The 21,262-nt window shown below is 53.1% G+C and overlaps 1 protein-coding gene across 3 annotated transcripts in view; it reads left to right on the top strand.

Moving 5' to 3' along the window:
• The window catches only part of AMZ1 (archaelysin family metallopeptidase 1), a 39,568-nt gene that overhangs the window by 13,867 nt on the left and 4,439 nt on the right, over positions 1–21,262 (top strand). For 2 of the 3 annotated variants that reach the window (XM_012455595.2, XM_012455594.3), the window contains exons 2-6: positions 10,276–10,797; positions 13,011–13,178; positions 18,726–18,854; positions 19,141–19,310; positions 19,750–19,926. In XM_012455595.2, coding sequence (XP_012311018.2) covers positions 10,494–10,797; positions 13,011–13,178; positions 18,726–18,854; positions 19,141–19,310; positions 19,750–19,926 — 948 coding nt within the window. In that variant the 5' untranslated portion in view covers positions 10,276–10,493. Of the gene's footprint in view, positions 1–10,226; positions 10,798–13,010; positions 13,179–18,725; positions 18,855–19,140; positions 19,311–19,749; positions 19,927–21,262 lie in introns of those variants that run through there. The other variant, XM_064376477.1, reaches the window with a different exon arrangement.

The following is a 21,262-nucleotide window of genomic DNA, read 5'->3' as shown; positions in this document are numbered from 1 at the left end:
GGCTATGACATGGGTGAATCCCAGGATGGCCATGGAGGTCGGACAGGTGTTGCATCAGAAAGTGATTTTGCGGCTTTGCAAGGTGGCAGACACAGAACGGGGGATGTTGGCCAGGGCCGGTCCAGGTTGCCTGCAGGTACTGGTATCTGTTTTACCGGCTCCTCCTCTGGAAAGCTGGGACACAGACCTCCTGGGCATCTGGAAGGCCCTGGGCTGCTCCAGAGAAATAATGTATAGGCCCCTCTCCACAGAACAAATCGTTCTGAGCTGGCCATGGCACCAGGGGAATGATTTGGAGGTAACTGGGTGGTGACGGTGCTTGCTCCACAAAAGTGGCGGTGCTGGTGACTGGAAGGTCTGAGAGCGACGAGCCAGCGAGCAGGTCGCGTGACCAGCACCCAGAGACAGAAATAGGCTGGTGAGTCTCGTATGGTGTCAGATGCTCAGGGGCTGGCTGAGAGCCTCCTGCTCCTGCTTGGGACAGCTGGGCTCTGGGAGGAAGGCAGGTTGGACCACACCCATCTTACCTGGGAGGAAACTGAGGCACAGTGGGGTTAAAAGAGGACCAAGCGTGCTGGGTGTGGTGGCTCATGCCTGTAGTCCCAGCACTTTGGAAGGCCGAGGCGGGCAGATCACGAGGTCAGGAGTTCGAGACCAGCTTGGCCAACATGGTGAAACTGTCTCTACTAAAAGTACAAAAATTAGCCAGGCATGGCGGCAGGTACCTGTAATCCTAGCTACTCGGGAGACTGAGGCAGGAGAATCGCTTGAACCTGGGAGGCAGAGGTTGCAATGAGCTGAGACTGAACCATTGCACTCCAGCCTGGGCAACAGAGCAAGACTCTATCTCAAAAAAAAAAAGCTCTTTAAAAAAACAAAAGAGGATCAAGCTCATGCCAGAGTCCCCGGGGCTGAGGAGGGCTTTCCGGCTTCAAGGGTTTCTTGGGCACCTCTTCCGTGGAGTCCCTGAGGGAACTCTGAGATCTTGCTGGGGGCGCTGCCTCCACACCCTGACACTCGACCCTGCTAGGGCAGGAGATGGGCTTTGTGGAGCTCTGCATCCCACCCCTTGCCACAAGCTCAGCCGTGGTTCCCCATCTCGCTCGGAGAAAAGGTTAAAGCTCTTCCAGCAGCCTCCCAGCTTCTGTGTGACATGGCTCCATCTTCCCCAATCTTGTCCCCTTACTTTCCCCTAATTCATTCCAGCCACACTGGCCTCCTCTGGCTGTCCCTGGATCCCCCAGACGTATCTGCCATGGGCCTGTGCACAGCCCTCTCTGTCTGGGACAGTCCACCCTTCCTCCCCGCTGCCTCCTTGCTCAGAGATCCCACCTCAATAGAGCCCACTCTGATCACCCTCTCAGAAGTAGGAGTGCGGGCCTGGCACACCTCCGCCCCTGCCCCGCTCTTCAGGGAGGTGGTGTTTTTGTTGTGGTTTGACACAGCGTCTTGCTGTCATCCAAGCTGGAGTACAGTGGGGCGATCACAGCTCACTGCAGCCTTGGACTCCTGGGCTGCAGAGTCCTCCCACCTCAGCCTCCTGAGTGGCTGGGACCACAGGTGTGTGCCGCCACACCAAGTCAAATTTTTTTTTTGAGACAGAGTCTCGCTCTGTCGCCCAGGCTGGAGTGCAGTGGTATGATTTTGGCTCACTGCAATCTCCACCTCCCGGGTTCAAGCGATTCTCTTGCCTCAGCCTCCTGAATAGCTGGGACTACAGGTGTGCACCACCAGGCCTGGCTAATGTTTACTTTTTTTTTTGGTAGAGACACTATGTCACCCAGGCTGGTCTTGAACTCCTGCGCTCAAGCAGTCCTCCCACCTTGGCCCCCAAAAGTGCTGGGATTGTAGGCGTGAGCCACTGCAGCCGGCCAGCCTTTTCTTTTTCCGGTAGAACCTGTCACCTTGTAACCTACCATATAGCACTTTTGCCATCTGCCTTCCTGCTCTGGATCTAAGCTCCATGGGGCCAGGGACCTCTGTTTTGTCCACTCATGCTGGCGAAGCCCTGGCACGGGGCCCAGCACCCAGGAAGCCCTCAACAACAGATGTCACTGTCACAGATCCATCTAACGGGGCCACAGCATGCCTGATGCAATGCTGTCCCTGGGCGTATCTGTGGGGGTGCTTACGATGAGGTTAGGATTAGGACTGTGGGTTCAAAAGGTGGCCTGCCCTCACCACGTGGCTGGGCATCTTCCAGTCCCTCAAGGGGTTGAATAGAACAGATGGCAGAGGGAGGAGGACTCACCCCTCATTTCCTGCCTCGCCGCTGGAGCTGGGACAGCTCATCCTCTCTAGCTCTGGCTCTGGATGTCCACCATCGGCTGCCCTGGTTCTCGGGCCTTCGGACTTGGGCTGAGTTTCAATCACACCTCGGGCTTCCCTGGGTCTCTGGTGTGTAGACAGCATGCTGCAGGCTTTCGCAGCCTCTGTGGTCCTGTGAGCCGATTTTCATAATAAATCCTTATTTTATTATGTATTTATTTATTTATTTTGAGATGGAGTCTTGTTCTGTTGCCCAGGCTAGAGTGCAGTGGCATGATCTCGGTTCACTGCAACCTCTGACTCCCTGGTTCAAGCAATTCTCCTGCCTCAGCCCCCTGAGTAGCTGGGATTAGAGGTGCCTGCCACCATGCCCAGTTAATTTTTGTATATATTTTTTAGTAGAAATGGGGTTTCACCCTGTTGGCCAGGATGGTCTTGATCTTCTGATCTCAAGTGATCTGCCCACCTCCGCCTCCCAAAGTGTTGGGATTACAGGTGTGAGCCACTGTGCCTGGCCCTTATTTTATTTTTATAGAGTAGGGATGGGGGTCTCTCTATGTTACCTAGGCTGGCCTTGACCTCCTGGGCTCAGGTGATCCAACTGCCTCCTGAAGTACTGGGATTACAGGCGTGAGCCACTGCACCTGGCCATAATCTTATATATAATCTTAATATAAGATTATATAGGGCCAGGCGCAGTGGCTCACGCCTGTAATCCCAGCACTTTGGGAGGCCAAGGTGGGTGGATCACCTGAGGTCAGGAGTTTGAGACCAGCCTGACTAACATGGAGAAACCCTGTCTCTACTAAAAATACAAAATTAGCTGGGCGTGGTGGTGCGTGCCTGTAATTGCAGCTACTCGGGAGGCTGAAGCAGGAGAATCACTTGATACTGGGATGTGGAGGTTGCGGTGAGCCAAGATCGCGCCATTGCACTCCAGCCTGGGTAACAAGAGCGAAACTCCATCTCAAAAAAAAAAAAAAGATTTTATATGAGATTTAGTGAATATAATATTAATATATGTTATTTATAACATGCTTATTATTATTATTTTTTTATGTGGAGTCTCACTCTGTTGCCCAGGCTACAGTATGTGGCATGATCTCAGCTCACTACAACCTCTGCCTCTCAGGTTCAAGCGATTCTCCTGCCTCAGTCTCCCAAATAGCTGGGATTATAGGTGCCCACCACTGTGCCCAGCTAATTGTTGTATTTTTAGTAGAGACAGTGTTTTACTATGTTGGCCAGGCTGGACTTGAACTCCTTACCTCAAGTGATCCACCTGCCTCGGCCTCCCAAAGTGCTGGGATTACAGGCGTGAGCCACCGTGCCCAGCCTATTATTTTATATATATTGGATAAATGAATGAACCTGGGTGGGCCTACCCGGGGACCACCCCCCCTCCACTGGCCTCTTTCAGAACCACTGATCACGCATCTCTCAGCTGCTTCTGGCCTACTTGGGTCTGTCCTCATGGCTCCCTCTTGCTCACTCTCTGGCCCCCTGCAAAACTTGCCCACTATGGCCCTTTCCAGGGCCACGGGATCTGGTCCTCTCCATCATCTGTGCATCTGATGTTTTTTTCTTCCCCTGCGGTCCAGGAGCAACAATTCCACCCTGGTGTTAACCCACCAGGACCACCCTGTTCACTCCAGGAGTCCAGGAGCAGGAATTCCATCCCAGTGTGAACCCGCCAGGACCACCCTGTGCACTCCAGGTGGCACAGGAGTGGGACTCATGCTGAAGTCTGGTGGTGGGCATGGGGGTCTGGGCACAGGCTTGGTCTGTGTAGAACCCAAGTGATCCCAGCAAGGTGAGGCCTGGCTTCCGGTAGTGATGGGAACCATGGTTCTTGCAAATCTGTGTGTAGGCTGGCTGTAGTGGCTCACACCTGTGATCCCAGCACTTTGGGAGGCTGAGGTGGGTGGAACATAGGTCAGGAGATCGAGACCATCCTGGCCAACAGTGGTGAAACCTCATCTCTACTAAAAATACAAAAATTATCTGGGCATGGTGGCACACGCCTGTAGTCCCAACTACTTGGGAGGCTGAGGCAGGAGAATCGCTTGAACCTGGGAGGCAGAGGTTATAGTGAGTGAGATGGCACCACTGCATTCCAGCTTGGTGACAGTGCCAGACTCCGTCCAAAAAAAAAAAAAAACAAAATCTGTGTGTTCAGGCTAATGCGGTAACTCAGGCTTATAATCCCAGCACTTTCGGAGGCCAAGAAGGGAGGATCGCTTGAGTCTAGGAGTTCGAGATCAGCCTGGGCAACATGGTGAGACCCTTCTCTACAAAAAATAAATTGGCTGGGTGTGTTGATGCATGCCTGTAATCTCGGCTACTCAGGAGGCCGAGGCAGGAGGATTGCTTGAGCTCAGGTGTTGGAGGCTGCAGTGAGCCATGAGTGCACGACTGCACGTCAGCCTGGCCAACAGAGGAAGATCCTGTCTCATTAAAAAGAAAAAAAAATGCCGAGTGTGGTAGCTCATGCCTATATCCCAGTGCTTCGGGAGGCCAAGGCAGGTGGATCACTTGAGGTTAGGAGTTTGAGACCAGCCTGGCTAACATGATGAAACCCCGTTTCTCCTAAAAATACAAAATTAGCTGGGTGTGGTGGTGCATGCCTGTAATCCCATATACTCAGGAGGCTGAGGCAGGAGAATTGCTTGATCCCAGGAGGTGAAGTTTGCAGTGAGCCGCTATCATGCCGTTGCAGTCCAGCCTGGGGGACACAGTGAGACTCCATCTCAAAACAAACAAAAACTTTTATTATTTTGAGATATGTTCCATCAGTACCTAGTTTATTGAGGGTTTTTAGCATAAAGCGCTGTTGAATTTTGTCAAAGACCTTCTCGGCATCTCTTGAGATAATCATGTGGTTTTTGTCTTTGGTTCTGTTTATGTGGTGAATTACGTTTATAGACTTGCGTATGTTGAACCAGCCTTGCATCCCCGGGATGAATCCTACTTGATCATGGTGGATTAGCTTTTTGATGTGCTGTTGCAATCGGTTTGCCAGTATTTTATTGAAGATTTTTGCATCTATGTTCATCATGGATATTGGCCTGAAGTTTTCTTTTCTTGTTGAGTCTCTGCCGGGTTTTGGTATCAGGATGGTGTTGGTCTCATAAAATGATTTGGGGAGGATTCTCTCTTTTTGGATTGTTTGGAATAGTTTCAGAAGGAGTGGTACCTGTTCCTCTTTGTATGTCTGGTAGAATTCGGCTGTGAACCCATCTGGACCTGGACTTTTTTTGGTTGGTAGGCTATTAATTGCTGCCTCAACTTCAGCCCTTGTTATTGGTCTATTCAGGGTTTTGACTTCTTCCTGGTTTAGGCTTGGGAGGGTGGAAGTGTCCAAGAGTTTGTCCATTTTTTCCAGGTTAACTGGTTTATGTGCATAGAGTTGTTTGTAGTAATCTCTGATGGTGGTTTGTATTTTTGTGGACTCTGTGGTGATATCCCCTTTATTGTTTTTTATTGCATCTATTTGATTATTTTCTCTTTTCTTTTTTATTAATCTGGCTAATGGTCTATTTTGTTGATCTTTTCAAAAAAACAGCTCCTAGATTTATTGATTTTTTTGAAGGGTTTTTTGTGTCTCTATCTCCTTCAGTTCTGCTCTGATCTTAGTTATTTCTTGTCTTCTGCTAGCTTTTGAGTTTTTTTGATCTTGCTCCTCTAGCTCTTTCAATTTTGACGATAGTGTGTCAATTTTAGATCTCTCTTTGCTTCTCATGTGGGCATTTATTGCTATATATTTTTCTCTAGACACTGCTTTAAATGTGTCCCAGAGATTCTGGTACATTGTGTCTTCATTCTTATTGGTTTCGAAGAACATCTTTATTTCTGCCTTCATTTCATTGTTTATCCAGTCAACATTCAAGAGCCAGTTGTTCAGTTTCCATGAAGCTGTGCGGTTCTGAGTTAGTTTCTGAATTCTGAGTTCTAACTTGATTGCACTGTGGTCTGAGAGACTGTTATGATTTCCCTTCTTTTGCATTTGCTGAGGAGTGATTTCCAATTATGTGGTCAATTTTAGAGTAGGTGTGATGTGGTGCTGAGAAGAATGTATATTCTGTGGATTTGGGGTGGAGAGTTCTGTAAATGAGTTTGTGTCCTTTGTAGGGACATGGATGAACCTGGAAACCATCATTCTCAGCAAACTGACACAAGAACAGAAAATCAAACACCGAATGTTCTCACTCATAGGCATATGTTGAACAATGCGAACATATGGACACAGGGAGGGGAGCATCACACACTGGGGTCTGTCAGGGGGAAATAGGGGAGGGACAGCGGTGGGTGGGGAGTTGGGGAGAGATAGCATGTGGAGAAATGCCAGATATAGGTGAAGGGGAAGAAGGCAGCAAATCACACTGCCATGTGTGTACCTATGCAACAATCTTGCATGTTCTTCACATGTACCCCTGAACCTAAAATACAATTAAAAGAAAAAAACAAACAAATACTTTGAGGGCTGGTGGGATTGTAAACTGGTGTGACCTTTCTGCAAAGCAATTTGCAATACAAATCAAGATCCTTCAAACATCCATATGCAGAATTTTCCTTTCTAGGAATCTGTCCCGAGGAGATGGAAATGTAGAGTTCCGTACAAAGATGTTCATCATAGTGTTTTGCGCAGTGGTTGAATAATTTGTTGTTTTTTTTGCCAGGCATGGTGGCTCACACTTGAAACCCAGCACTGTGGGAGGCCAACGCAGGTGGATCATCTGAGGTCAGGAGTTCGAGTCCAGCCTGGCCAAAATGGTGAAAGCCCGTCTCTACTAAATGTACAAAAATTAGCCGGGCATGGTGGCAGGCACCTGTAATCCCAGCTACTTGGGAGGCGGAGGCAGGAGAATCGCTTGAACCTTGAACCTGGGAGATGAAGGTTGTTGAGTTTGCATCACTGCACTGCAGCCTGGGTGACAGAAGAGACTCTGTCTCAAAAAAAAAAAGTGTTTTTTTGAGATGGGGTCTCACTGTCTCATCCAGGCTGGAGTGTGGTGGCACCATCCTGGCTCACTGCAGCCTTCACTTTTTGAGCTCAGGTGATCCTCCCACCTCAGCCTCCTAATTTGCTGGGACTACAGGTACACGCCACCATGCCCAGCTAATTTTTTGTATTTTTATTAGAAATGAGATTTCGCCACATTGCCTGGGCTGGCCTGAAACTCCTGGGCTCAAGTGCTCCGCCTGCCTCAGTCTCCTAAAGTGCTTGGATTACAGGCATGAGCCACGGCAACTCGGCCAAAAATAGCATTTTTGTAGAATGTTTAACGATTTGGAAAATGCTCATGATATACCAAACAAAAAGATAAAAGATTATATATGCAGTTGGATCTTAGATTTGTGAAATATGTTTGGAGAAAGAAAGTGTAGAAAGCTCTGGGTTGGGAGTGATCGCAGAGGAAATTCAGTCCCAGCCCCTCTCCTCATCTAAGCTGGTATGTTCCTCTGGAAAAAATATACCTATGTGTATATTTGTGTGCACACATGTATATACAGTGGTGTCACATTTTCCCAGAAGAAAACGTATAAATTACATATATAAAATTTCTCTATGAATGAGCACATATACATGTATTTTCCAGACAAATGTGTAAAATTGGAGTTAATGGGCCAGGCATGGTAGTGAGTGCCCGTGCTCCCAACTACTCAGGAGGCTACTGTGAGCTGTGATTGTGCCACTACACTCCAGCCTGGGCAACAGATAGAACCATTCTCTTTAAAAAAAAAAAAAAAAAAAGGCCAGGTGCGATGGCTCATGCCTGTAATCCCAGCACTTTGGGAGGCAGAGGCAGGTGGATCACTTGAGGTCAGAAATTTGAGACCAGCCTGGCCAACATGGTGAAACCCCGTTTCTTCTAAAAATACAAAAATTAGCCAAGCGTGTTGGTGGGCATCTGTAATCCCAGCTACTTGGGAGGCTGAGGCAGGAGAATTGCTAGAATCCGGGAGGTGGAGATTGTAGTGAGCCCAGATCACGACACTGCACTCCAGCCTGGGTGACACAGCAAGACTCCATTAAAAAAAAAAAAAAAGAAGAAGTGGGGAGGGGTCTGTGTGCAGTGGCTGATGCCTGTAATCCCAGCACTTCAAGAGGTTGAGGAGAGAGGATCGCTTGAGCCCAGGAGTTTGAGACCAGCCTGGGCAACATAGTGAGACCCCATCTCTACAAAAAATAAAAAATAAGCTGGGCATGGTGGCACACACCTGTAGTCCCAACTACTTGGGAGGCTGAAGTGAGAGGACTGCTTGAGCTCAGGAATTGGAGGCTGCAGTGAGCTATGACTGTGCCACTGCACTCCAGCCTGGATGACACAGCGAGACCCATCTGTAAAAAAGAAATTGGGGTTAAAGAGAGTATGGGGCTGTTCATTCTCCCTGCAAAAGCAAGGCTGTTAGGCTGGGTGTGGTGGCTCATGCCTGTAATCCCAGCACTTTGGGAGGCTGAGGTGGGTGGATCACCTGAGGCCAGGAGTTCAAGACCAGTCTGGCCAGCATGGCAAAACCCTGTCTCTACTAAAAGTACAAAAATTAGCTGGGTGTGGTGGTGGGTGCCTGTAATCCAAGCTGCTCGGGAAGCTGAGGCAGGAGAATTGCTTGAACCTGGGAGGTGGAGGTTGCGGTGAGCCAAGATCTCACCCCTGCACTCCAGCCTGGGCAACAGAGCAAGACTTCGTCTTTAAAAAAAAAAAAAAAAAAAAGGCTGGTTTTCCGGCTAGGGCTGGCAGGTCTTGCAACTTGATGGTCTGCAGAGAAGTGGGTTTTGTGTGTCTAGCTCAGCTCTCTAGAGGAAGCCTGGTCTGAGGGCTGCTGATTCATAAGCGTATATTCATATGTCTTTAGCTGTGGCTGCCTTGCTGCATTATTTGTGCATCTCACTTCTCTGGTTTCTGGTTCATTTCTAGCCTCCTCTCACAACTACCCCTTTGCTTTTATCTGTTCTGTGAGGCTTCCCCTACTAGGCCCGCTCCCCACCTGCCCTTGCAGGTTTCACAGGCTCAGGACTGAGACATAAGCGTTGCCCAGAGCCAAGCATGCAGTGGCGGCTCCCAGGCGTATTCCTGATGAGTACGGGGATGCGCAGCTGCTGCTCTGGGTCGGAGCCTTTGGTTTGCAGGGCGACTTTGTTGTGGTTCTGCCAGCACCCCCACCCCCCATTGTCTCCTCCCCACCTGGTCTGTCCTGGGCATTAACATCTGCTGTTGCCTCTCCACATCTCCCTGCTTCTAGCTGGTGGGGTTTGGCATGAACACCTGCTCTTACTGCTTCTCGGTCTCAGGACCCTCACGTGTGTTCTGGGGACGTCTGGGTGCTGTTGGGGGTGCCCGCCCCCCCCAACATATGCTTCTGGGCGCATAGGGACCTGTCAAGAAAGCTTGTAATTGGGATAAGAGCTGCCGTGATGAAGGTTTCTAGGTGTTTGGGGGGGCCCTAGGTGATGGGGGCCCCAGATGATGGGGGCCCTGGGTGAGGAGGAACCCCAGGTGATGGGGGGCCCAGGTGATCACTTTGTGATCATGCCTGGGAGAGAAGCATTTGGTTTTCACCTGGAGGGGCCTTTCTAGCTCTGCAGGGGCTCCACACAGAGCAGGGGAGTTCTCCTTTTAAGGGCTGCTGACAGAGTCGGCTGCTGAGAGGGAATGGAAAATCGGCTTGGGAGCCCCTTCAAGTGCAAAGTACTTCCCCATACCCAGTTCTGGATAAGGGAAGCTTCTGGAAGAGACTGTGGCCATCTCCTGGGTGGTCCATGAAACCCAATCTGCTAGAGAAGAGGAAGTGGTTGGCAGGGTCCTTCCAAGCTGACTGGGTGGCAGTGCTGTGTCCTGGAGGGCCGGGACTCTCTCCAATGCCCTCGTTCTCTGTAGAGCTTCTCCCCAGGCCTGGGCAGAGACAGCTGCATGAGGCCTTGGAGGGAGCAGCCCCATCTCCTGCCTGGGATAGGGGGCCGTGTGTGCCTGGCAGTGAGGGGACACCTGTTCATGTCGCCCACAGGGTGCCGAGGACCCGGAAGTACCCATGCCTGAGGACATCCAGGACCAGGCAGAGCTGGGCCTTGAGGGCCTTCGGACCAGCGTTCGTCTGTGGGGAGCCCCTGGTAGCCGCTCTGATCAGCCCCAGGGAAGATTCTGGACGAGATCGTGGCCGTCCCCGTGGTGGCCCATGGGCGGGAGCAGGGGCTCCCAGGAGTGGCCAGGCCCTGCCCACGCACCATGCTGCAGTGTAGACCGGCACAGGAGTTCAGCTTTGGGCCCCGGGCCCTGAAGGACGCCCTGGTCTCCACCGACTCGGCCCTGCAGCAGCTGTACGCCTCCGCCTTCTCCCCTGCCGAGCGGCTCTTCCTGGCTGAGGCCTACAACCCGCAGAGGACACTCTTCTGCACGCTGCTTATCCGCACGGCCTTCGACTGGCTCCTGAGCCGCCCTGAGCCCCCCGAGGACTTCCAGACCTTCCACGCCTCCCTGCAGCACCGGAGGCCCAGCCTGGCTCGGAAGCACATCTACCTACAGCCAATAGGTACGGGGCACCTGCAGCCATCAGCGCGCTCCCGGGGGCCAGCCTGGATAGAGCACAAGGTGGGGGCATCTGTGCATAGCCCCCCAGCAGGATGGAAACGAGGGAAGAGGGCCCTGGGTGTCTGGGAGGCCAGGGTGGAGGCAGAGGGAGGTCCTGGCTGGGCCCAGGCTTCTTTCCTCCCCACCCCCATCATGACACTGTGCTCAGACAGCCCAGGCTCTGGGACCAGTCCACGTGCAGGTGTGGTCTCATCCAGATGTGCACGGTCCTGGCTAGGCCTCTAGAGCCATCCCAGGCACTGTGCCACGTGCTGTATAAAGATCACTTCCAGGCCGGGCTCGGTGGCTCACGCCTGTAATCCCAGCACTTTGGGAGGCTGAGGCAGGCAGATCACCTGAGGTCAGGAGTCTGAGACCAGTCTGGCCTACACGGTGAGACCCGTCTCTACTAAAAATACAAAAATTAGCTGGGTGTGGTGGTATGTGCCTGTAATCCCAGCTACTCGGCAGGCTGAGGCAGGAGAATCGCTTGAACCTGGGAGGCAGAGGTTGCAGTGAGCTGAGATCATGCCACTGAACTCCAGCCTGGGTGACAGAGTGAGTCTCAAAAACAAAAAAATTGGCCAGGCGCGGTGGCTCACGCCTATAATCCCAGCACTTTGGGAGGCCGAGGCGGGTGGATCACGAGGTCAAGAGATCGAGGCCATCCTGGTCAACAAGGTGAAACCCCGTCTCTACTAAAAATACAAAAATTAGCTGGGCACGGTGGCACGCGCCTGTAATCCCAGCTACTCGGGAGGCTGAGGCAGGAGAATTGCTTGAACCCAGGAGGCGGAGGTTGCGGTGAGCCGAGATCGCGCCATTGCACTCCAGCCTGGGTGACAAGAGCAAAACTCCGTCTCAAAAAAAATAATAATAAATCACTTCCTCATTGGGTGTGCCGAAATTAGGATTAGCCTATTTCACAGGCAGGGAAACTGAGGCCAGGAGTGGTCCCTTGACCTGCCTGAGTTGCAGAGCTGGTCACTGGTAGGGACTGGAACGCAGGTCTATTTGACCCTGGGGCTGGGCTGTTCATCCTGATGCTGTGCTGGGAGGGTCTGGGCTAAGCAGGGTGGCCCAGAGTGGTCACTCTCCTCAGAGTCTCTGTCTGACAGAGTTTGGGGGACCCAGGGTAGACTGGGGGCGGAGACAACAGGCATCTGTGCTCAGAAGGGAACGGCACAGGCAGGTGTGGGGAGCTTGAGGGGCTGGGCCAGCCTCTGTGCCTCTCACATGTCAAGGGCAGCCTGGCAGAGACAGCACACAGGACAGGGGCTCTTGGGCTTGTAGAGGAGAAAAGGGCTGGCGTCCACATCTGACGCCAGCACACCATGCCTTTTGGCATCTCAACGGCAAGCCAGAGCAGGGACGGACCTCAGCTGGCCTCGCCGCAGGCAGGCTTGTCGCCAGCCCTGGTGGTCCATGCAGCCCCTTTCCCGATCCTCAGGACCCAAACCCTGTGGTGTCCATTGGTCTCAGCGTCCACCACCCCACAGCAGCCAATCCAGCAGCTTGGGAACCACCCGCTTCCCCCAGCTCCCTGCTAAGGGCACAGAGCCTCGTGTCTCATGCTCTGATGTGCAGATACTTGGGCATGTTTTTGAGATGTAGGGGCCGGGTCAGGAGGCCTGGGTTGGGCTGGGCTCTGCATTTCCCACTGCCTGGGGTCCCTGCAGCCGCTTTCTCACTGGTCTCCTGGCTTCCACCCTTGGTCCTGTCCATCTGTCCTCCTGACGTGTGATCTGGTGTGTGTATCCCCTGGGAGGCCCCCACTGCCTTTCCAGCCTTGAACTGCACCCCACTATGTCCTGCTCTCTGCCCCAGGCAGCCCGGCTCTGTGTGCTGCCTGCTCAGCCACAGTGCCTGGCACTAACTCTAGAAGTCCCTGTCCCCAGGTGAGGCCCTGCCTACCCCTTCCCTGACCTCACACATGATCATCACTGCTGTCTTTTCATCTGGGCATGAACCTTTCTTCTATGTCCCTTGGTGTTTGCCCTTTTGAAAAAGTCATGCTTTCCATCTCTGTTCCAAGCCTTATGCTCTGCTTGCTGTCAGGGTAGGTCCACATGGACCTCATTCACCCAGCAGGCAGGTGCCTGCGGATACTCCCAGGGGAGAGGGTCCCAGGTGGGCAGGGGCACCATGGGGCTCACAGCGATGCTCTGCCACCAGACCTGAGTGAGGAGCCGGTGGGAAGCTCCCTGCTGCACCAGCTGCGCAGCTGCACGGAGGCCTTCTTCCTGGGCCTGCACGTCAAGTGCCTGCCCTCAGTGGCGGCCACGTCCATCCGCTGCTCCTCACGCCCCAGCCGGGACTCTGACAGACTCCAGCTCCACACAGGTGAGTTAAGACGGCAGCTGTGGCTCAGGCCAAGCCAGGCTTCTCTGGAAGGAAGAGGTGGGAGGAAGGTGCCCAGGAGAGGAAAGGAAACTTTTCTTCCTTTTTGGTGGGAAACGTCCATTTCCCAGGTGTTTGGGAAGCAAGACTGAAACAGGGGGTTCCTTTTTCCTACCCAGGAGTGTCTGGGGATGTAACCATATACAGCCAGTGTCCACGGGAAAATGCCAGAGCATGCAGAGCAGGAAAAGTGAGCCCTTCTTTTTTTTTTTTTTTTTTTGAGATGGAGTCTCACTCTGTCTCCCAGGCTGGAGTGCAGTGGCACAATCTCGGCTCACTGCAATATCCCAGGTTCAAGGGATTCTCCTGCCTCAGCCTCCTGAGTAGCTGGGGCTACAGGCACGAACCACCATACCTGGCTAATGGTTTTTTTTGAGACTGAGTTTCACTTTTGTTGCCTAGGCTGGAGTGCAATGGTGCAATCTTGGCTCACTACAACCTCCGCCTCCTGGGTTCAAGCAATTCTCCTTCGAGTTCAGCCTCCCGAGTAGCTGGGATTACAGGCATGCGCCGCCACACCTGGCTAATTTTGTATTTTTAGTAGAGATGGGGTTTCTCAGGTCAGGCTTGTCTCGAACTCTCAACTTCAGGGAATTTGCCTGTGTTGGGCCTCCCAAAGTGCTGGGATTACAGGTATGAGCCACCATGCCTGGCCAATTTTTGTATTTTTAGTAGAGACGGGGTCTCACCATGTTGGCCAGGCTAGTCTCGAACTCCTTACCTCAAGTGATCTGCCTGCCTCAGCCTCCCATAGTGCTGGGATTACAGGCGTGAGCCACTGTGACTGGCTTGAAGTGAACGCTTCTCAGTCCACTCAGCATCACACCAACCTTCTGTCTTTGCAAAGTACTTTCCATGTGTAGAAGACCCCAAACCCTCAAGCCCTTGCCCCTTCCCTGTGGGTCACTGGCAGCTGGAGAGCGTTAGGCTGGGTCGAGAGGCAGAAATGAAGTAAGGGCTCTTAGGTGGATAGGAGACCTTGGCTCAAGTTTAGGGAGGTCCTCAGGAAGGGGCCGGGGCTTGAATGACTAGATGGTCAGCTTTCATCAGTTCTGGGATACTCTCAGCAATTGCTTCTTTTGTCAAATATCACCTCTGTCCCATTCTCTTCTCTCTTGGGACTCCAACTGAATGTATATTAATCCATCTTACTCTCTTCTCTATATCTTTTTTGATTATTCATGCTTTAGTTTGAATTTATTCTCATCCTTCAGCTGACTCTCTCTGGAGTCACATCTAAGGGACTCTTAAATCCATATATTGAGGCTGGACATGGTGGCTCACACCTGTAATCGCAGTACTTTGGGAGGCTGAGGTTGGAGGATCACTTGAGACTGAGAGTTTGAAAGTGCAGTGAGATGTGATTGTGCCACAGTACTGCACTCCATCCTGGGTGACAGAGCAAGACCCCATCGTTAAAAAAAAATCAACAAAAACCACCCATATATTGTGTTCCTAATTTCATTTGCCACATTTTTGAGTTCTATAGTTTCTAGTTCTTTTTCAAATTAGCAGTGTCAATTTTTTATAGGTCTCAGTTGCCTGTGAGATTTAAGTTCAGCATTGACGTCCATGAACATAGTTGCTTGACAGTATGTCTGATGATTCTGCTATCTGGAGGGCCCATGTGTCTGTATTTGTTACTTCTGCTAATTTTGTCTCAGTTATCGTGCCTTGTTATTGATTGTTAGTTAGGCATCTTACTGGAAAAGTTAGTTTAACTTTGAGAAGAATTCTTGGTCTGGGTCAAAAAATCCCCACAGGGGATTTTCTTTTCCTTCTGCCAGACACATAAGGGTTGATTGTGGGACAAAGACGTGAAGCTTTTCTGGGTAGTTCTGATGGTCCCCAGGGCTCAGCATCTCTCCCAGGTAGGAGGCATGTCATTAGGGTCATCCAAACAGCCCAGCTTCATCTGTCTGAGCTCGAATCCTCCCTGTTTTTGTTTTCTCGTTTGGTCTCTGCCTTATTTATTGAGGTATAATTTAGATAGTAAAATTCATCCTTTTCAGTGTACAGTTCTGAGTCTTGGCAAATGTATACATCATGTAGCCCACACCATAATCATATATAGGGTGGCTCTCCACCCCTATATAATTATTCCTCTGTAACCCTCTGTAATCTGCTCCTTCCCATCTTGGGTGCTTGAAGCAGCTGTTCTTTGTCATTCATTCTGCCTGTCTGGCCATCTTTTGGCAGGGTAGTTGAACTGTTACAGGGAGCAGCCACTGTTGAGATTTCTGGGTTGACAGGGACCCCCTGGCTGGGGTGGGGTGCCATCCCCTGGGTGGCACATTTCTTTTCTGTGTCACAGCCTATACTCCACAGGCTTCCCCAGACCCTGAGGTCCTGGAGTGGGGTCTGGGGACTGTCTGGTCTGTCTTGGCCCTGACCCTGAAATAGAGCCAGCAACCCCGTGCCTCTCAGGCTCGGCCTCTGTAGCCTCAGCTCTCCTCACCTCCCCCAGGCTGTACTCGGTGTATCTCACCTGTTATGGCTTCCATCATAGCTCCATCCTGTCTATGCCAGGACTGTGGTAGCTCAGAGACAGCCCAGCAATGAGTCCAAAAGGGTCACTCCAGCGCTTTTCACCCCCTCTGCTTAGTGAATGAACTGCTGTTTCCCCCAGCCTCACACTTCAGAAGGTGCACGGTGGAGCCCTCGGAAAAATGGCTGCGGGGGAAGGATGTGCACTCGGGAAGGTTCAAAAGCAGGTGGAACCCAAAGGGCGTGCTGGGCTGCATTTATGTGGTCAGATCAGCATGGTTTTAGATTGTTTTTTAGACATGGGGTCCTGCTTTGTCACCCAGGCTCAAGCACAGTGGCGCAATCACAGCTCCCTGCAGTTTTGCACTCCTGGGCTCAAGCGATCCTCCCGCCTCAGCCTCCCAAGTAACTGGGACCACAGGCATGTGCCACCACTCCTGGCTAATTATTTTTAGTTTTGTAGAGATGGGGTCCTGCCATCTTCCCCAGAGAGTAGCGTGGTTTGGATCACTTTCCTGGGACTGCCATGACGAAGTACCACAAACTGGGTGGCTTAGGGACCTTTCCTGTCTAACATTTCTGGAGCCCGCAGTGCTGAAACCAAGGTTTTGGCAGAGTCACGTGGCCTCAAGACTCCATGGAGGGTCCTCCCTTGCTGCCTCCAGCTTCTGGAGGGCACTGGCACTGGCCAGCTCTCTGTGACCTGCAGCTACACAACTCTAACCTCTGCCTTTGACTTCATGTGGGCTTTACCCCATATGCCTCCGCATCTCTTCTAAGACGCCAGTCACTGGGCTCACCTTTGTTTTTTTTTTGAGATGGAATCTTGCTCTGTTGTCCAGGCTGGAGCACAGTGGCATGATCTTGGCTCACTGCAACCTCTACCTCCTGGGTTCAAGCAATTCTCCTGTCTCGGCCTCCTGAGTAGTGGGATTACAGGTGTGTGCCACCATGCCTGGCTAATTTTTGTATTTTTAGTAGAGATGGGGTTTCACCATGTTGGCCAGGCTGGTCTGGAACTCCTGACCTCAGGTGATCCACCCACGTCGGCCTCCCAAAGTGCTGGGATTACAGGTATGAGCCACCGCACCCAGCCTGGGCTCACCTTAATGACCTCATCTTAACTGGATTACTTCTGCATAGATTCTGTTTCCAAATAGGGTCAAATGACAGGTCCCAGGGTGAGGCCTTCCACCTATGTTTTTGAGGGACATAACTTGATCCACAACAATCATCATTGTCACCTTGTTGGCAAAAATTCCTTGGCCTCTCCTCCAAGAGCCATCACGCATTTCCCAAGGTCATGCCCTCGACGTGCACTGTCCAAGACAGAAGGCACTAGTCCCATGTGGCTCTGAACGCAACAGAGGTAGCTGGTCTCAAATAAGATGTGCAGTGAATGTAAAATGCATGTTGGAACTGAAGAGTTAATATGAAAGGCCATGCAAAAAACTCCTAATTTAAACATTTTTAGGTGGGACGCAGTGGCTCATACCTGTAATCCCAGCACTTTGGTAGGCAGAGGCAGGAGGATTGTTTGAGACCAGCTTGGCCAACATAGTGAGATCTTGTCTCTACAAAACACTTAAAAATTAGCTCTCTGTGGTGGCTCATGCCTGTATCCCAGCTGCTCAGGAGGCTCAGGTGGGAGGATCACCTGAGCTCAGGAGGCTGAGACTACAGTGACCTATGATTGCACCACTGCACTCTGGCCTGGGCGACAGAATGAGATGTTATCTCAAAAAAGACAGAAAAACCTCCTTGCCAATCTGTTCCTTTTAAGGTGGAACTCCTTGGAAAACACTTTTCTCCTCGCATGTCTGTGCCCTGAACCCTCTTCTCTGCCAGTTTGAGACCCTCTCTGGGTTTTCCGGGACCGTGGCGGCTGCTCTGCCTCCTTCCCTCCCTAGTTTCCTGGCTTTGATGTCATCGTGTCCAAGCTCAGCCCCTGGGCCTCTCCTGTATCTGCCCACACTCACGCTCCTGGGAGCCATGCTAAAAAGTTACACAACTTGCTGGCTCGGAAAACCCACTGTGATCTTATAGCTCTGTGGGTCAGGAGTGCCCTGGGCTAAAGTCAAGGGTCGGCAGAGCTGGTTCCTTGTGGAAGCTTCAGGGAGAATCCATTTCTTGCCCTTTCCATCTTCTAGAGGCACCCGTGTCCTTGGCTCACGGCCTTTCCCCTTCCTCAGAGCCAGCCCTGCAGCACCCTCAGGCCTCCTGCACTCACCCAGACCCTCTGCTGCCTCTAATCGGGTTTTTTTTTTTTTTTTGAGATGGAGTTTTGCTCTTTTTGCCCAGGCTGGAATGCAGTGGTGCAATCTTGGCTCACTGCAACCTCCACCTCCCAGGTTCAAGCAATTCTCCTACCTCAGCCTCCTGAGTAGCTGAGACTACAGGCATGCACCACCATGCCCAGCTCATTTTGTATTTTTAGTAGAGATGGGGTTTTGCCATGTTGGCCAGGCTGGTCTTGAACTCCTGACCTCAGGTGATCCGCCCACCTCGGTCTCCCAAAGTGCTGGGATTATAGTCGTGAGCCACCACGCCCAGCCTCAGGCTTACCTGGCTGATGCAGAATAACCTCTCATCCCAAGATCTTTAATCATCTGCAGTCCCTTTTGCCGTGGGGATTCATAGGTCCCTGGGCTGGGACGTGGACATTGATGGGACTGTCACTCAGCTGCCGCGGTGGCTTATCCTTCCTGGGGCTACAAGCGTGAGTCTTGTTGGCCCGGCTGCCTCTCCAGCATCCTCACTGGGCTGTCGATGGCGCCTGAGACTTATGTCCTGATCTCCAAATGGCCCCAGCCCTCACTTCACATCATGCAGCTCTGGGCACTGTGCGCCCTCGGGTCAGACCAGAGGCTGCTGGCCCATGCCTGACTTGGGAGGGGACGGGTTCCAGGGAGAGGAAGAGAATGACAAGGTTTGCTGGCCTGAGCCTGGAAGATGGGCGTCTCCAGTGCCTCCTGACCCCATTCCCTGGCCCTCTCCCCACAGATGGCATCCTGTCCTTCTTGAAGAACAACAAGCCCGGAGATGCGCTGTGCGTGCTGGGCCTCACACTGTCCGACCTCTACCCGCATGAGGCCTGGAGCTTCACCTTCAGCAAGTTCCTTCCAGGGCACGGTGAGCCAGGGCCCCCTCTGCCTGGGGGGAGAACCCTGCTGGTGGAAGTGAACACCCATGCATGGGAACAGGTGCCACCTTCCAGCTCTGGAGGAATGGCATAGGAGCTGTTCCTCTGCCCCAGGGCTCATCTTCACATGGACGCGTGGGCAAGACAGGGCTGCCCAGGACGAGTGTGTCCTCGGGCCGTGGCCAGGTTGCACGAGAGCATAAGGTGGGTTTGATCGTGGACCCCCTGGAGCCAAGGCTGACCCCTGAGAGTGCCCTTCTCTCCATCTCTCTCCAGAAGTGGGTGTCTGCAGCTTCGCCCGGTTCTCGGGGGAATTCCCAAAGTTGGGGCCCAGTGCCCCTGATCCGGCCCTGGGAGAGGCGGTGACAGACGGCCCTGAGGCCCCCCTGCAGGACAGAGGCTGGGCCCTGTGCTTCAGTGCCCTGGGGATGGTTCAGTGCTGCAAGGTGGGTGGAGGGGCCTGGGAAGAGGGGATGGGAGGGTGCTGGCTGAGCCTGTGCTGCGTCGCTCTGTCACATTGCCCCATCCTCACCATGAAGAGGACCAACCCCTAACTTTACAGAATGAGGAAACTAAGGCCACAGAGCTATGAAGAAGCAGGGTAGATATTAGAGCCTGAGTCTGCCTGGCTCCCAACCCCTGTCCTGTGTGGCTTCCCCAGGGCCACCCACCCTGACTCACCTTTCCCCTGGGGCCCTGATGTGGCCATCCTGTGCTGCCTGGGGCAGGGGGTGGGGTGCCTGGACCACCTCCTGGCCCTCCGACCTCACCCAGGTCCTAGGGCGCCTGCAGGGACCTCATCTCAGTCCTGTTGGGACTGCCTGGGGATCTGCCCGATGCAGGGACAAGGCAGTGAGTTAAGGTGGTTGATGGCCTTTCCCCCAGGTCACGTGCCACGAGCTCTGCCACCTCCTGGGTCTAGGGAACTGCCGCTGGCTCCGCTGCCTCATGCAGGGCGCACTCAGCCTGGACGAGGCCCTGCGGCGGCCCCTGGACCTCTGTCCCATCTGCCTGCGGAAGCTGCAGCACGTCCTGGGCTTCAGGCTCATCGAGAGGTACCAGGTGAGTCGCGCAGCCTGGCTGCTGGGACCGGCACTCCAGAGGCCCGCGAGCGCCACCTGGAGACCGTGCGGGGCACAGGGACTGCGCACACACTTTGTCAACTGCCAAGCTCCAGCCCAGCAGAGCCCGGGACCCGCGTTGGAGTCCAGCTCCGCTCGGTCTCACCGGTGACAGGGCGAGTCCTGCCAGTGCCTGCTTGTGGCGAGTACCTGGGAGGATGTAGCGGGGTTGGGTGGGGAGGAGGGGGAGCAAAGAGCTTTTCTCCCTTAGGAAGAGCTGGGATTGGAGCCCCAGCCGGGAGGGTCTTCTTCCCAGGGCGACTTTCTCTTCTCTTTCTCATCACCAACACTTGGGTCACTGCCGCTCGAGGCGGCACAGGCCCCCTGGGAAGAGGCGGGAGCTGCCAGAACAAGGCTGTGTTGGAGGCGGCCTCTGTTCCCAACCCCCTCTGCTGTGGCTGTGGAGCAAAGGGCTTGTCCGTCTTCATGGGGGAAGATGTGTTTGCAAACTCAGAAGCAGCTTTAGTGCAAAGGCAAATGGTGGCAATTTTTCTTTAAACCCAGCTTTGGATGAAAACAACTTAGAAGGTGTCACTGTGCAAAAGCACAAAAGCTGTGAATGAAATGGTGCTAGGAACCCCTGTGTCGTCCTCCTAGTCTTGGGCCCAGGAGCTGGTGGCAGGTGGGGGCGTGGTTTCCAGACTGAGCCTGTCAGAATCCCCTGCAGGGCAGGGCTGGGCCCTCCTTCCCTCTGGGGCAGAGCGAGGAGCTGCATCTTGCAGGGCTCCCAGGTGATACTGCTGACCTAGAGACTGGGGTACTTCCAGATCACAGCACCGCCTCACTGCAGGGACTCGGGCAGTAAAGGGAAGGTGAAGCCGGCACAGAGGCCATGGCTTTCCCAGGTGGAAGGCTGGGAGCCTGTGACTTAGGGCGGAGCCCAGGTGCAGCCATGGCTGAGGATAGGAGCGTCTCCTGAGGGTGCAGGCAGCGTGATGGTTGATCGGCATCTGGTGACGCCTTGCAAAGGTTGCTGCTGCCAGCTGTGCCCAGTCAAGGCGCAGGTCTTAGTACCTTGTATAGGCAGTGAGGGGCAGCTTGGGCTGCAGAAAGTTATGAGCTCTCACTTGATGCCTTCACTTGGGGTCTTGTGCAACCATCTGACATGGCATAGCCTGGATCTGCCTGAACTTCCACGAGCACCATCTCCCATGGCTGTGGAGGGAAGAGGGCCAGGGTGAAGGCACTCCAGGGTGGCCTGGCTCTCCTGGCTGTGGTAGGGAGGGTGGCGGTGCAGATGTGAGGTCACCTGCTGTCCCTGGGCTAGCTCCTGAGGA

This window comes from Aotus nancymaae, unplaced genomic scaffold (genome assembly GCF_030222135.1).
Source record: "Aotus nancymaae isolate 86718 unplaced genomic scaffold, 86718_ANA_hifiasm-v0.15.2.pri h1tg000015l_0, whole genome shotgun sequence".
In the NCBI taxonomy this organism is placed as follows: Eukaryota; Metazoa; Chordata; class Mammalia; order Primates; family Aotidae; genus Aotus; species Aotus nancymaae.
This window is presented reverse-complemented; position numbering and strand designations above follow the sequence as displayed.